Genomic DNA, 15,225 nt, shown 5'->3' on the forward strand with positions numbered 1-15,225 from the left:
CTGGGCCAGAAAAGGAAATTGTAAAGCATTTTTTTTAATAAATAAAGCCGCGAAGCAATTAAAGCCAGGAGAGGTTAGGATTGTGCTTCTTGGTACTCAGCAAGTTATTACTTACCCATCTCCCCCATGGGTGTAACAATTCAGAATGGCTCCGTAATGAATGTGTGCTGGGCCTAGCTGATTAAATAAGGCTGTCTGGGCTATTAATATTAAACAGCGGGTTACAACCACATTCATTATGTAGTCACTGACTGTACATCCCCCGGGAACACAGCAACCATTAACTTGAGAAGGAAATTCATGCGCTTGCCCTATATGCCTGGTCTTGCTTGCAAGGCTCCATAGTTGGAAGTCAGAGATGTTTTCGCAGTTTAGCTCCAGATAGACGCCAACAGAGTGAAGAAAGTTAAGTAAAAGGTAGCAATTGTTATCCAAAAACAAAAACCTTAAAATGACACTTAAAAAGAGTAAAAAGGAAATGGAAGGAGAATGCAGTACAAAGGTTGACTAAAGTGCATCTAGAAGCCAAACTTTTTTTTTTTTGGTGGTGAGTGGGTTAAGAATAGGGACGCACTGAAACTTCAAAGCTGAGTGTGTGCAAATAACTGAAGACATAGTATGCTTCCTGTGTCTCCTGTTATGAATAAACAGGAAGTGATTTACATTACTTCCTGTTCATTCATGATCGTGGACATAGTATGAGTTACTATGTCCACAATCAAGAATGGACAGGAGCACGCCGTATAGAGGCTTCCTGTGCATTCATAACAGGGGCTGTAGAAAAAATGATTTAAGACCCTGTTCTCAATCTTCTTCTTTTTGAACCTGTATCATTTCTATTGCGCAATAAAAAGAGGTTGTGGAATAAAGATTACATATATAAAAATATTAGTAGAGTTATACTTTAACCACATCTGAGCATCAGTTTTAAAGTATATCCAAAGCCAAATGTTTATCCAAACCTGAAAAAAAGTTTTGGCTTCAGATATACCCAAAACAGATACTCATATGATTAAAGTATATGTAGAGCCAAAGCTATTTAAAGCTGAACACCGGGCAAACAGCTAAATACATTTGGTCATCGGGACAGGTGGTAAAGGGGAAACCATCCAAAAAGGTACAAGAGGGGGGATTTATACTTTGTAGAGATTTTTCACATCCCGGTAAAGTGACCCCCCACCCCTTCCCCAGCCACCCAAAAAATAATCCCCTTATACTTACCTTTTTTTCCCCTTTAGCCAACGTCAAGGGTTGTCCTTCTTTCACTGGCAGTGGAGAGAGGGTAGGGGTGCAATTTACCCCCGGACAGTGTGGTGCTCATGTAATGACATGTGAGCGCCACACTGTCCAGGAGTACTGCGAGTCTACGCCAGCATGATGATGGGGTTTGTCCATGACAGCCTGGGCTCACAGGAAATGGTCTAAAGAAGATCGGATGTCATTTAATCTGAAAGACTGGTGCCATCTAGTGGGGGGGAGAAGAAATACTGCAAAAGGACAGCTCTATGCTCTAAAAGCTACACTGTCCAGGAGTACTGTGAGCCCACGCCGGCAAGATGATGAGGTTTGTCCACGACAGCCTGGACTCACAGGAAATGGTTTAAAATGCCGGCATGATGATGGGGTTTGTCCATGACAGTCTGGGCTGAGTGGAAATGGTCTAAAAAGGAGACTGGATGTCATTTAATCTGAAAGACAGATGGCCTCTAGTGGGGGAGAAGAGGTACTGCAGGGGACCGCTGATTATAGTATTGAACTAGATCTGCAGTGGTATGCCCCTAGCTGTCCTTACGTCTAATGCAGTAGAATGGAAAAGGCATTATGACGTAATCGGCCCTTAGAATGTGGGAGCCTGGGGAAAAAGAGGCTGGTCTAGCAGCCCGCAGGAAGCCAGGATCAGGTAAGTTAATCTGCTTTATTCCATCCCCTAGACCAAAATAAGCACTTGGCCCCACTGCAAGGGTATGTTTTTTGTTTTATTTGCCCAGAGTTCTTTAAAGATTTTTAATTCAATACCTCAGACACTATCCAAGAAAATTTACTGGACAAACATTAGGTCACAAATAAAAGTCATCCAGAGGTACATCATGGGGGACTACCAAGATTCTCTCTGCTCCATACAGCCAACAAATCCAATCACCCCCAATGGATAACAAATCCGCGGGAGCTGAAATTCTTTGTATTACCGGATTAAAGTAAAAACCGAGGAAAATTCTACAATCAGATTGCAGCGTGCATGGGTACCTACAATTTGCATAAAACCCTAATAGCGTTCTCCAAGCACCGGCAGACAAAAGCCGGATGATTATTGGCTTAAGACGTAAGCTTTCCTGGAACAATGAACAAAATACTATTATAAAAAAAATATGAATTTTTGGATGAGCTCGGTAATTAGAATATGTTAATTGGCGGTGACAGGTCCCCTTAAAGTTCGCTCATGTGTTACCAGCCTTTTGTAAAGAATCAGGAAAAAAAAAAAAAAGTCAAATTCTCAGATCTGCATGGGTGAGCGGCAGGAGAGGAACACCGAAATCTGGCTCCCATCCCCAAGTCGACTTCACAAAATCCACTTTGTTATTATTACAGAGAGCGCGGTTCAAACCGCACCTTAATGAGGAGCGCCGGCGCCCTCCTGAAATATTAATGATGGCAGGCAGGAGACATCTTGGAAGAGGGCCAACATTGTTGAGCGAGTGAGAGAGAGAGAGATTTGCCGTTTGAGGTGTGTGTCACTTACAAAGAGACTCTCTCCTTCCTCTATTCTTTTCGGTACAAACCAATTTACAACTCGCAGGACTTCAAAGCAGCTTTATGTAAACAAAACAAGCGGCATTAATCTCCCTCGGCGAGATCACACAATACGTGATTTACATGAGTTTAGCGAGAAGTTTGGTGTGTGTGTCCTCTAGTTTTTTTTGTGTGGAGATATGGTTGCTATGGAAACCTTTGTTCCATCCGTCTTAAGTTAAAAAATGGGACCACAAAATTTTATTGAAACTATGGGATTTCCCGGCCGACACCACTTAAAGTAGATGTACGAGCGATCACTAAAGTGTCACACAAGGTTTAACATGTTAAATGGTAATTTCAATATTTTTTTTAAAATGCAGGTTTCGTTAAAATACTTCTATGTTTTTTTTTCTGTGCAAACAGATGGAAAAACGAACATTCTTGGATATATTTTCTTTTCAGGTCGAATGTATGTCATGTAATACTGCTTTTTAGTCACTAGATAGAGCTGGGGAGCGTAGGAAATAAAGCGTTTTCTATGCTCCTCAGCTCCATCTAGTGGCCATTTTAGAGTATTACATAACAAGCATTCAGAAAGATTGGCAGGGAAATTGGCTCTGCAAATTGTAATGGCCACTTTATGATCCTGCCAAGGTGGCTCTCGTTCAGGCACTTCCTTCCAGGCTACACGATCCCCTATGTGCGTTCATGTCACAGCAAGCGACACGATCCCCTCTATCCCTCCCACTCACAGCAAGCTACACGATCCCCTCTATCCGTCCCTGTCGCAGCAAGCTGCACAATCCCCTTTATCCTTGCATGTGATTGATTACCCCTATACCCATCCATGTCATAGCAAGCTATACGATCCCCCATAGCCGCCCACGTCCCAGCAAGCTACACAGTCCCCTATATCCATCCATGTCACTGCAAGCTACATGATCCTCTATATCAGTCCATGTCACAGATCCTCTATATCCGTCCATGTCACCCCCAAGCTACACAATCCCCTATATCCATCCATGTCAAATGATACCATATCCCCACCCCCCATCTTGCCACAATTTATCATTTCAATGTGTAATTTTGCAGCCTTCTTGTTTTTCCCAACACGAAGGATTTACGCACGTGATTTGAAAACGTATCAAATGCGCTCATCACACTTTTCTCAGAGAAGTTCAAATATTCATGAGGCAGAAGTTAAAATTAATGCACGCCCGGGGTCGCCCATCACTGGGAGAGTTCAGGTAGCATAACCTCAATGAGCCCCATTAAATAACACATGTCAAAAGCGTAATATAGTTGGCGAATGTTGGGGTTATTAAAAGCCAAGTGCTAAAGACACCGGCGCAAAAACTCCGATCCGAGGACGAGTCGGGGAGGGAGAGGGAACATAATTAAACATATTGCGGGAGCAGCTGCAGCAGGCATGTAGCGGATCAAGGAAGAAATATTCAGCATGATACATGAAGCCCCTACATCTCAAGTCAAGCGCGTCGCGCCAGGGGAGGGAGGCAATCTGTATTCACATCCAGGGTCTGTGTACCACCTGTGTATTTACGGCTTTTTTTGCACATTCTTCCACTCTCCAATTCCCTCAATGCTTTTTCTTTTTTGTTTTTATTTTAATTTGAGGCACATTTAACCATTTTAGACCCAGCCGGCTTCTCCTCCTCGGGACCAGAACAATAGCTAGTTGAGATGAGTGCTTGTCCAACAATGGCCCTATTGTTTCCTAGTCAACCTATCCGCACTCGATAAATGTGGTTGAATACGCAGTGCTTTACCGTACCAGAAACTCATTGTTTTCATTGTATGAGGAAATATCCCCAAAATGTTTAAAAGAGGAAGTTCAGGAAATTTATAAAATGAACCCTTGCAATGAGGCTAACCCCACACTGCAAAGGGCTAACTGCCTGTGGTGGTCTAGGAGCTCAGATGAAGAAATACTCACCAGATGCACCATCCTGCAGCAGTGATCGCTCACCTCTCTTCCCCTCTGCTCAAGCTGTGGTATGTCACTCGGAGTCCTAATAGACCTGTATTAGACAAGATGAGGTCCTTAGACCGCTGGAGCCTGGGGGAGAATGGGGGGGGGGACTGGTCTAGCCGCCAGACGGGAGCAAGAATCAGGTGAGTACATAGTCTTTATATTTGCCCCTAGACCACAACAGGCAGTTACCCTTGCAGTGGGGCCAGTGGCGCAACTATAGCCATAGCAGCCCAGACAGCTGCTATGGGGCCTGGGGGTGGAAAGGGGCCCCATTAGGCTGTTGAGGCAAATTAAACATAGTACATGTGAAGATAATACAGTACTGTGTCATTAAGGGTTGGAGTGATTGCTGTTGACAACTCTAACCTCCAGTAAAGTCTACAGCGTAGAGACTTTGGGATCTTGGCATCATTACACACAGAAAGGTAATTCTTGCTATGGGGCCAAGTGATCTGTAGTTACGGCCCTGAGTGGGGTTACCCCTGCACTGCAAGGGTTACTTTTGTACATTTCCTGGAGTTGTTCTTTAAAGCTGCTGTCAATGGTCCTATAGTAAAAAAGAAAATCCCATAATTAAAGATCACCAAATGAAAAAGTTCTAGCTATCTGCCAAAAAAATAATAATAATCATCTGGGTACCGTGTTGCATGACGGAAAACACTAAAATAAAAGGCCTGGTACTCAAGTGGTTAAAGTGCATTTCCTCTTTTTGCAGACATCTATTTTAGATTTGTTACATGTTCCCACATAGAACTTTATTTTTCTTTATTTAAAAATTGCTGCTTGCACAATACACGCTCTATTCTGAAAGAAAAGTTGTTCCCCGTACGGAGTTTTGCTATGGAATAGAAAGGGGAAAGCTTAATATTTGCATAATTAACCCCATCTGTACTGTGCTGGCAGATCTCATTAGTTGTAAACTAGAATTGAACACTATCTGTCCTAACAAAGGGTTAAAGATCCAGCAGCATTTTATGTTAATGAGAGGAGATCAGTCTGTCCCTGTTCTTTCTATGGGCACAGGCAAAGTTTCCGGTCACTTGAAGATTGAGGGAGAAGCTTGCAAAAGCTCCGGCTACACAGACACATCTAAAACAGTAAGAAATATACGTTTGAAGATTATTTTTTAGCTATTCTGTGTGAATGGGAACACAACATATAGTGAGGCGTTTTCAAATTTGACTGCAAAAGTGGATATACACTTTAAAATAGATTGCAGAACAAGTACAGCCAGGCGGGACCGAGAATCAGGTGAATATATCCAATTTTATTTTTGACCCTAGACCACAACAGGCAATTAACCCTTGCAGTGGGGCCAGTGGCTTAACTACTATTATGGTTTCCCAACTGGCTGCTAGGGGGTCACTTTTTGCTGCTTTCTGTGTGGTCCAATGCAAGAAACCTACAGGTGCAATTTAATAAAAATTGTAATCTGGAATGGATTACAATATAACGATACAAATGCATCAATCCTAGGTTTTGCCCTAACTTAGAGTGACCCTGCAGGGTTATTTGTATATAAAATAAAGCTGGCCATACACCTGTCAATTTGTTACGTTCAACCCACAGGCTGAACGAAAGAAATTGACACGATTCCTCCATCAAAACACAAACAGCGTGTCGATGGAGGAATCCCATCGTTTCCATTGTATTCCGACAGGTGGCGAATACCGATCAGAGTGTGTAGCGCATTGGCTGCCAGCTCCGATCGCACAGAGTTTTTCCAGCAGGCACCTTCGATCAAGGAATGCTGGCTGAAAGGAAGGGAGGCAACAACCCCACACACTGTGTGGATTTCGGCCTGCACATCAAAAACTGGCCAGTGTATGGGCACCTTTATACCTGGCTAGAGGAGTAAATATACTTGCCCCCCCAGTGGCCCACGCCTTCAAAGCTGCTGCTTCGCTGCTCTCTGACCGCTGCAAGTGTTTGACCTTTCAGGTGGGTTGAATGCCAATTGGCTTGTATGTCCTGTAGCGACTTACAAGCAGGCAGGAGAAACCGTAGTGTGCAACAGGGAAGCAGATAGCCTCCTGGGCTATTGTACTTTGACAGCCGGAGCCTGATTGGCTGCAGTTGCTATTCAGTCGCTAATCAACTGGCAGTTTTCATCCAGGCACCTTCGACAAAAGACTACCAGAAAAAAAATTGACTTGACAGAGCCAGACACAATTTCTCCAATATTTTGGCCAAGTCAAGAGGACTTTGAATTTGAGAAGTGTATGGCCAGTTTAAGGCTAGAGTTCAGGCAGAGTCATCCAATCAATGATTCCCTGTGTTCCGGCAACGGTTCAGAATCCAAAGAGGCTCATATTAGATTATATGTATTGTACAGGGCTTCTTTTTAGTTTATGTTACAGGAGAGCTGGGCGGTGGTGGTAAGGAGTGGGGGTTTGGGGGGACTAAACTGGATAAGTGTTGAATATCATTTAATTCCATTTTAAATTAAATCTGAAGCCTGCCACTGGTAACAGCTCTTTTTTTTTTTCTCTCTTTTCTCGGCACTGGAAAATGGCTTATTTGAGGTAATGAAAAGAGGCAGCATGCAATTTCGAAGGCTGCGGTCTCGCTGAGGAAAAATGTCAGGCTTCCCGGTGCCAATGAAGACTCATGTCACCCCCGAGCCATTAAACTCATTTATCTTACCTCTTCACAGTTTCTGGAGCTGACCTGCGAGGACCTCGTCCCGTCGTCTTCGGGCTCTATTACCGTCTCCTCATCAAACTCTTCCAGGGAGTCCTGCAGCTCAGGCACAGTCCGTCTGCCGTACCTCTTGCCGTCCTTGATGTACTTTGGCTGGGCTTCCAGGGAGCAATCTGCAGTCAGAGATCAAAGCAAAAAAAAAAAGTACTTAGTGCTCTTCTCCGAGACAGCTACAAGAGCCTTTGGCTTGTCAGCATGCATCCATAGGCAACCACATGGTAATAAGCGATTAGGGTTCAGGAAAGTATAGCGTCAAGCCTGCTCATGCCGACCCTGTGGGGCCAATTTCTTTCCCCTCATGGTTCATGCCTGCGGCATGACCTGTCTGCGACCTATGTACTTTTTCTGATAAGAAAAACCACACACTCACCAGAAAATAAAACACCAAAAAAAAAGAAGGGGGAGGAGGGGAGTGAGCTGTAGAAGGAACTGAAAAAGAATTCAATATCATACTACCCACTACCAAGCTGCTTTACAGGCACTAAGCGCCAAAGCCACAAATCTGCAACATATAGGACATTAGGTAACAAGCTATAAAAGTTGGTCATATGTGTGCCGCCTTTCAGGCAATTTCATCCCCTTTCAATTGAAATCCTGAGCGACCATATGCAGAAATTTGTGGTTTCAAATCGACCACAAGGAAATGAGATTGAAAACCGATTGAACCCCAGGAGAAGACAATTGATCACTTTTTACTGAAATTGCCCTCATGCCTTTTTTTGGCTGCAATTGTTTTTTTTCCAGTATGGTGTACAGCAGCTATCAATTTATAACCCAGTTCAATCGATCTAATTCAGGCGAATGGTCAAACTCATGGCTGGTAGAATGCTTGGGTTCACTCAAGCACTTCTCAGTTGTATGGTCGATTCCCAGTTGACTGAAGTGGTGGAAATACCCTGAAAGTTGCCAGCCTTAGGGGGCGAGTTATACAAGTTTTACACGTATACACATTTGTATTACTACGGGGGCCGTCAACAATGAATAATGGGTGTACCTATTGGTTATAGGTATAAAGAAAAACCAATGCTTAGGTTTGAGCTATGTGGAGCATTGGAACCAGTGCAGTTCTCGTATCCATACACCCTTGGCACCAGGACAATTTTTCTGCTCTTGACCCTTTGATTCAGTAAGAAGTGTTGACAAAGTTAGGTAGAAAGCACAAGAATTACTTTTTGTAACATTGTCTTGCTATTTTATTCCCTATGTAATCTATAGGCAAAAATATTTTAAAACAAATGAGGGATCAGGTCACGGCTGTCATTTTGACAGCTGGGATTTGCCAGCAACCGTGATCAGGGAAGGGGTGGCAGGCGGAAAAGAAAAAACATACCCAAGGTACTTCATGGTAGTACACTCCAAGACCAACTGGTTCAGTCTCTTGCGTCTAAGAGATTTAACTACTTGCTGGCAGTCACCTTAATAGGATAAAAGTACACAGGGGATTTGTAAGAACTCAATCCTGCAACGTAAATCGCTAGAAGTAGTAGTAGCAGCAGCAGCAGCAAGTGACAAACAGAAGAAATGGCCCTCTATAGAGAAGGCTTCCCAAGTTGCATGTAGCAGCATCTTGCAGCAATCAATCACACATTAATCACGCATTGTGTGTTCATGAGAGATTGATAGCTGCTTCATTCTACTGGTGTAGCTCACTCCATAGGGAGCCATTGGTTTCGTTGAGCCATTTGTTCCGCGATCATTTGCTACATCTGGCATTTATTCTCTAGCAATTTTGGTGCCGGGACTGAGCAGCTAAAATCTCCTTAGCTTCTTCCAGTGACTTGCAGCAAGTGGTTAAACTTCTTAGTAGCAACGGATTAAAAAAATCGTCATTGCAGTTTAGCCCTGTTAAAAACTCTAGGGAACTTAAAAACCCCGACAATGTACTTCTCTCATTTGCTCTTCTTGGTCTGCTAAATATACCATTGGAAGTGTTATATTGTCACATGGCGGTTTGTTATATCTGTTCAATAAAAGCAAAAAACTACCTTTGGACTCCGCCACGATCATGTAAGGTGATAAGTCTCTGCCTATGCACAAGGAGGGGTTATGGAGATGAGCAGGAAGGAGGAGGAGGAGAAAGTAAGGAGAGGTTATGGAGACGAGCAGGAGGGAGGAGGAGAAGGTAAGGAGAGGTGATGGAATGTTCTAGGCCTTTAGGTAGGAACCGTTGGCTGCAGAGAACTGCACTTGGTCTGATATAGAACCCAGGGTGGTACCACCCTCTTAGCACTGTAGGAGTCTAGACCCTCATTGGGAGCAGTATGTGTGCTTTTAAGCACCCCCCTGGAAGCTAAGGATAGGTTATGGAGACGAGGAGGAGGAGGAGGAGGAGGAGGAGAAGGTAAGGAGAGGTTATGGAGATGAGGAGGGGAGGAGGTAAGGAGAGGTTATGGAGATGAGGTTTGTGTCCTTTTAAATCCTCCAGAAATTAAGTGCTTAGGAAATTATAGCTGCGTTGTCAAGAGGAAGTTAGGAACACACTATTTCTGGAATTTTTTTTTTCTCCTTTCGCCTTAACATGCACTGTAAAAAGACAAAGAAGATGCTACTCTGCAGACAAAGTCTGTGTTTTGCAAGGCAAAGAAACAGGTTCATTATAAAGACCTTTTTATAACAGATATTCAGTCAACTTTGAGGTGAGTGATTTTCACTCAGCCTCATAATCTGAGCCGACCTGTGACAATGAAACTGTCACAGGTCAGCTCAGTAGATCGGGAAGTGAGTGAACACATACCGGCGCTCGCTCACTTCTCAATCCTGTCCCTGCAGAGAGCGGCGACTGTCACTCATGGCTCCCTACTATCCAGGGGGTACTTGGTTCAATCAAATGATTTGGCGGTATAATGCAAACTTTACCATAGATCATTAATTCGCATCCAGATCACAGGAAACCATATAATAATACCAGCGGCCAGCAAAGTATCAATGGGAATCGATCGCTAAATTCGAGAGAAAGCCTCTCTTGTACGCCTCATGCACATTCTGCCCATCTTGCATGGGCAGCACAATTATACGTGCATCACAAATGCCTATTAAATCCTTTGGGGCTTTGTGTTTAAAAGTCCTTTGAAACTTCATTATATTTTCCCTGTTAATTTATATTCCATCGTGCGGTTCAAGGACAAAAAGGGATGTCAGAACAGCACCAAATTAATAAGATCCTGAAGAAAGGGAGCGGGAGGTGGGGAGTTGTTCATCGCAAAGGTCTTTGTGATTTGAAAACCACCAAAAGATGTCTTCAGCCGGCACATCAATAGCAAGGCCGAATTTACGATTCATTCAACAGAACACTTCAAAACAGCGCGTCAAAAACCATCCTGCAGATATGTTCCTTTAATAACGAGCTGCGAGCCTGAAGTGTATCATCTAGGGACGCTCCAGATGCATTATTAAATATCCAGATCTGAAAAGTATTTTATTTGCTTGAATTACATTGTATCCATAAATTCATCAGCAGCGCGGAGCGTAGCGGAGAACCCTGTGTGAGCTTCTCATGTTTTCCCGAATTTTTAATGGCTGTGGAGCACTTGCAGCAAAGTCACAATGAGTCCCCGTGAATCTGGGCTTCGTGTCCTTTTAATTGGAACATAGCAGTGATGATCTTACAGTTAGCATTTTCCTGCATGCAGAATTTCAGACTGGTAATTACAACTTGCTTAGATACCCCGAGTGTTGTCAGAGCAGATAGATTAGCATTTTCCCAGTGAAGATAATGTTTAAAAGACGTTTCAAAATCGCCATTGCTCAGGCTGCAATATACTCACCTTCAATCCTCAGCTGATGCGCACCACATGATGCCCTTGGCCATTTGGGTTGAAATAGTCATTTGATCCCAGATGCCCACACAGTGAATGCAGTGCGTCTTTGGACTTCCCCAACTCTTGGGCTTTTTAAAATTGCCATTGCAATACTCCCCTTCAATCCTGAGCTGCCGTGTACCACAAGATGAATCATTTAAACCCAGATGCCCATACAGTGAATGAAGTGCGTCTTTAGACTTCCGCCAACGCTTTTTAAAATTGCCATTGCAATACTCGCCTTCAATCCTGAACTGCCGCATAGTGCTTCCTTTTCACCACAAGATGTCCTTGGTCATCTGATTTGAATAGTCATTTGACCCCCAGATGCCCATACAGTGACTCCAGTGAGTCTTTGGACTTCTCGAGGGATCGTCACTAAGCCGCCCTTTACTCATGGCGTATGCAGAAAGTGGTGCTGATGTCGTCAATGCTTTTGACATCAGAAGATTGCCTACTACCATGAGAAAAAGGGGCAAAGTGTCATGTGACCAGCCTCAAAACATCTGAAAAATGCAAGTGTAAAACAAAAATATAGTGCCAAGGTGGTAAGAAAGGGTTGGGGCTGGGTTCGGACGTGGACTGTCACTTCTCCCCTCCACCACTGGCAGCACTACTGAGAGTAAGGCAGGGATGGACAAATGAACAATGAACATGGCATCCAGTGGGAACATGGCATCCAGTGGGAAGTGACAGGTTCTCTTAACAGGCAAACCCCCACCATCCACCTACCCACTCCTTTGTCTGTTGTAGACCTCTGAAATACTTGTAAGTACCAAGTATGGGTGAGCATGCGACCTTCTCACCTCCAGGGCCGGACAGTACCCAGGAGTCAGGAAGGCAGTGCCTATAAATTTTACAGATGGCGCCTAACTTTTGAGGTTCTCTCTGGTTGTGGGCAATGGAGTTGGCTCCTGGATTGGACAAACTGGATGCCATGTTCATTGTTCATTTGTCCATCCCTGCCTTACTCTCAGTAGTGCTGCCAGTGGTGGAGGGGAGCAAGTCATGAATCCCATGTAAGCTCCAACACATACCAACGTGGATTTTACAACAGGGATTATATTTAGGGCTCTGACGGGCACACTAAGCGGCAGGGGAGGGTAGAGATGGAGAATATCAGTGTTTGGGGAAGGGGGGGGGGGAAGAGACATTCAGGGCAAGTGACCAGTGCAAAGAAGACAGTATAGACATCTTCCAGAACTCCCTGTAATCTTCAATTGCCCCGATATGCAAATACAAACCTAAAGCAAATGCAAACCTAAAAGAGATGAAGGGGTCAAAACAAGACCACACCAGGTACCGATGTGCAATTTAAAATAGACAGTTCAAAAAGACCCGGTCACCAGTAGGTGTCTGTGATAATATGAAAATCCACTTGAACGTTATAATAGCATACCCTTAATGCTCATAGATTTTTAATATTTGTTGCTTGTATACACTCCCGGTCAGAGCAAAAGTCAGACTGTAAAGCGGCGGCATGAATGACACTCGGACTGTCAGAATAAAAAGTTGCCGTGAGGATTAGAAGAAGGAAAACTAAACTCTTATTAAATTGACCATTTTACCAGGACAGAACGTCAATATAGAGCCCAGGGCTAAGGCTGGAGTCAGGTCATCCTCCAAAGTGCCCCTTACGTCTGACATTTCTTCTTTGACAACTTACGATAGTGCGTCACATTGGAAGAAAATGGAGATTACGGCCGATTGGTTACAAAAATCCTAAAATCTGCATCAGTCCAGTCCAGTCAGGAAGCCCAATGGCCACATGAACATCAAGAACCGATGACTTCTGAGTCAATGATCACGTGACAACTTTTATAGGTCCATCAGTGAAGCCAACTAGGTGGATGGTGGTTCTTTCAAAGTACCCAAAGGAGTTGTAAAGTCCCAGCATATCCTCTCATATAATCACATCAGCATTGTACAGATCCTGAGGTTACACAGGTTGAGAAGCACATAACTGGATGACATGACTAAAATAAGGTATTTCATGAAAATTAAAAGGTTTTATTTTGAAATTTTCTTTTAGGTCAATTTGGGGGTACCAGGGAAGGCAAACTGTAAACAGATTAAACTTCAGCTTTCAGTTTCTATTTTGGAAAGGAGATCAAAGGCTTTCGGAAAAAATTAATCTTCCTTATTTGTTAGCGACGGACAAATTTAATCATAGCAGCGCACAGACGGCGGCAGAAGAGGGTAACCCTGGGTGCAGGCGCACTTTGCTAAATGACTGGAAATAAATATTGCCGTGTAGTGTGGATGTTTGGTAAAAAAAAAAAAAAATGGGAGGGTGGTAATTGCGTTAATTTCCGAGAGCGCAATGAAGGCAGGCGGCGGGATACCCCATATCGTAGGAAGAGAAGCCTGCTCGGGAGTAGCGCAGATCACATTAAAACGCACTTATCTGGGTTACAGCCTTTTTTTTTTTACGATGGGCAAATCAAACAGGAATTAAAATGCCATCTCCACGTTAAACGCTTTCGCACAAAGACGACAGCTGCCGAGCTGATATTTGATGGGCTCCTCTTAGAACAAAGAACGGGGGGGGAAAAAAGGGGAAAGCCAATTTTTAAAAGGAGAACTCTAGGCATTGTTTTCAGAAAGGACTATGGAAAGTCTGATATGCGGATTGTAGTTGCCTTTGTGCTATTTTTTTTATACACGTTCTTTAGATTTGTATACGTGAAGAGTGCACAGCTTGAAAAGCTTTCAGCAAGCTTTGAGTGGCTTTGTTGTAGACTTCAGACCAGGGCTAGGCAACCTCGGCCCTCCAGCTAGGGTGCAGCTACAAATCCCATCATGCATGTGGCGGCCTTCAGAGTCTTGCAATGCCTGATGAGACTTGTAGTTGCAACGCAGCTGGAGGGACGGCGCTTGCCTACCCCCTGCCTTAGGCCTTATACATATAGACTTTAGCTTCTGTAAGAACGGTGGGTACAGCTTCGTTGAAGACTTTAGAGCAGGGGTATGCCTTCCAGCTGTGGTGAAACTACAAATCCCATGATGCATCCCTCTCCGGGAGTCATGTCTGTGAGAATCTTGTTTGGCTACCCCTGCTTTAGAGCAACCTCGAGGTCCAATTTGGGGACGAGAATCACAGATCTTAATGGGAGTGCCAACTGTCACTTTAAACAAGCTCACGGCCCCTACACCACAATCCGCAGAGGCACCCCCAGTGCCCCACCCCCTTCAAGGCACCATTGGCAAGGTTAAAGGGTGTGTTGAAATAGCCACTTGTAGTCTCTCATCAGAAGTCTACCAGTAGCGCATGTGACAACTTGACAATGCAAGCGCACAGTTGCGAGACTGTTGTCACCCCATAACAAGGACCACTTAAAGGGTAAGTTCATTTTCTCACATTTCGTGAGGAAGTGAACTTACTGACACCATCTCTCCCAGCCCCCCACTGATACCTCTGCCAGCAGGTGTATGTTCCATACAACTACACCCAAATTCACAGGCTCACATTATGCAATGAGCATAATGCTAGCTCAGTTGACCAATAAGAAGCGCTTCTTACTTCCCAGGACCGTGTCGCTGGCTCGGAAGCACTACTCATTGGTCAACATGATCATGTGACCATTTTACGTGCATTATGCTTATTACATATAGCGGGGCTGTGAAGTGTACAGACTGGACACAGACTGGTGAGGGGGGAGTTTGATATCACACAGATATGTGCAATGGGGGGGGATCTGAGGTGGCAGTAAGTTCATGGTCTTGCATTTTGTGAGAAAGTGACCTTACCCTTTAAGTGGTCCTTGTTCAGGGAATTCCAGTTATGGGGTGACAACAGTCCTGCTCTTGCATTGTCAACTTGTCACATGCTCCCCTGGTGGGCTTCCCATGGAGACTACAAGTCCACTGTTGTCACCATTAGGAAACCTACCCTGAGAAAAGTCACGCAGCCATCACAGGACTGTATGTAGACAGAAGTGTTTGCAAAGAGGCTGCAGAAGATAATCAGCAACCAGATGCAACAATTGGATAGATAGAGAT

General features: G+C 44.1%; 1 protein-coding gene across 1 annotated transcript in view; it reads right to left on the reverse strand.

Moving 5' to 3' along the window:
• Window positions 1-15,225, reverse strand: part of NIN (ninein) — a 107,663-nt gene that overhangs the window by 55,350 nt on the left and 37,088 nt on the right. Inside the window, exon 4 of the mRNA XM_018558362.1 lies at window positions 7,370-7,539. Coding sequence (XP_018413864.1) covers window positions 7,370-7,539 — 170 coding nt within the window. The remainder of the gene's footprint in view (window positions 1-7,369; window positions 7,540-15,225) is intronic.

The sequence above is a fragment of the Nanorana parkeri genome, unplaced genomic scaffold (genome assembly GCF_000935625.1).
Source record: "Nanorana parkeri isolate BGI_ZX_2015 unplaced genomic scaffold, ASM93562v1 scaffold335, whole genome shotgun sequence".
NCBI lineage: Eukaryota > Metazoa > Chordata > Amphibia > Anura > Dicroglossidae > Nanorana > Nanorana parkeri.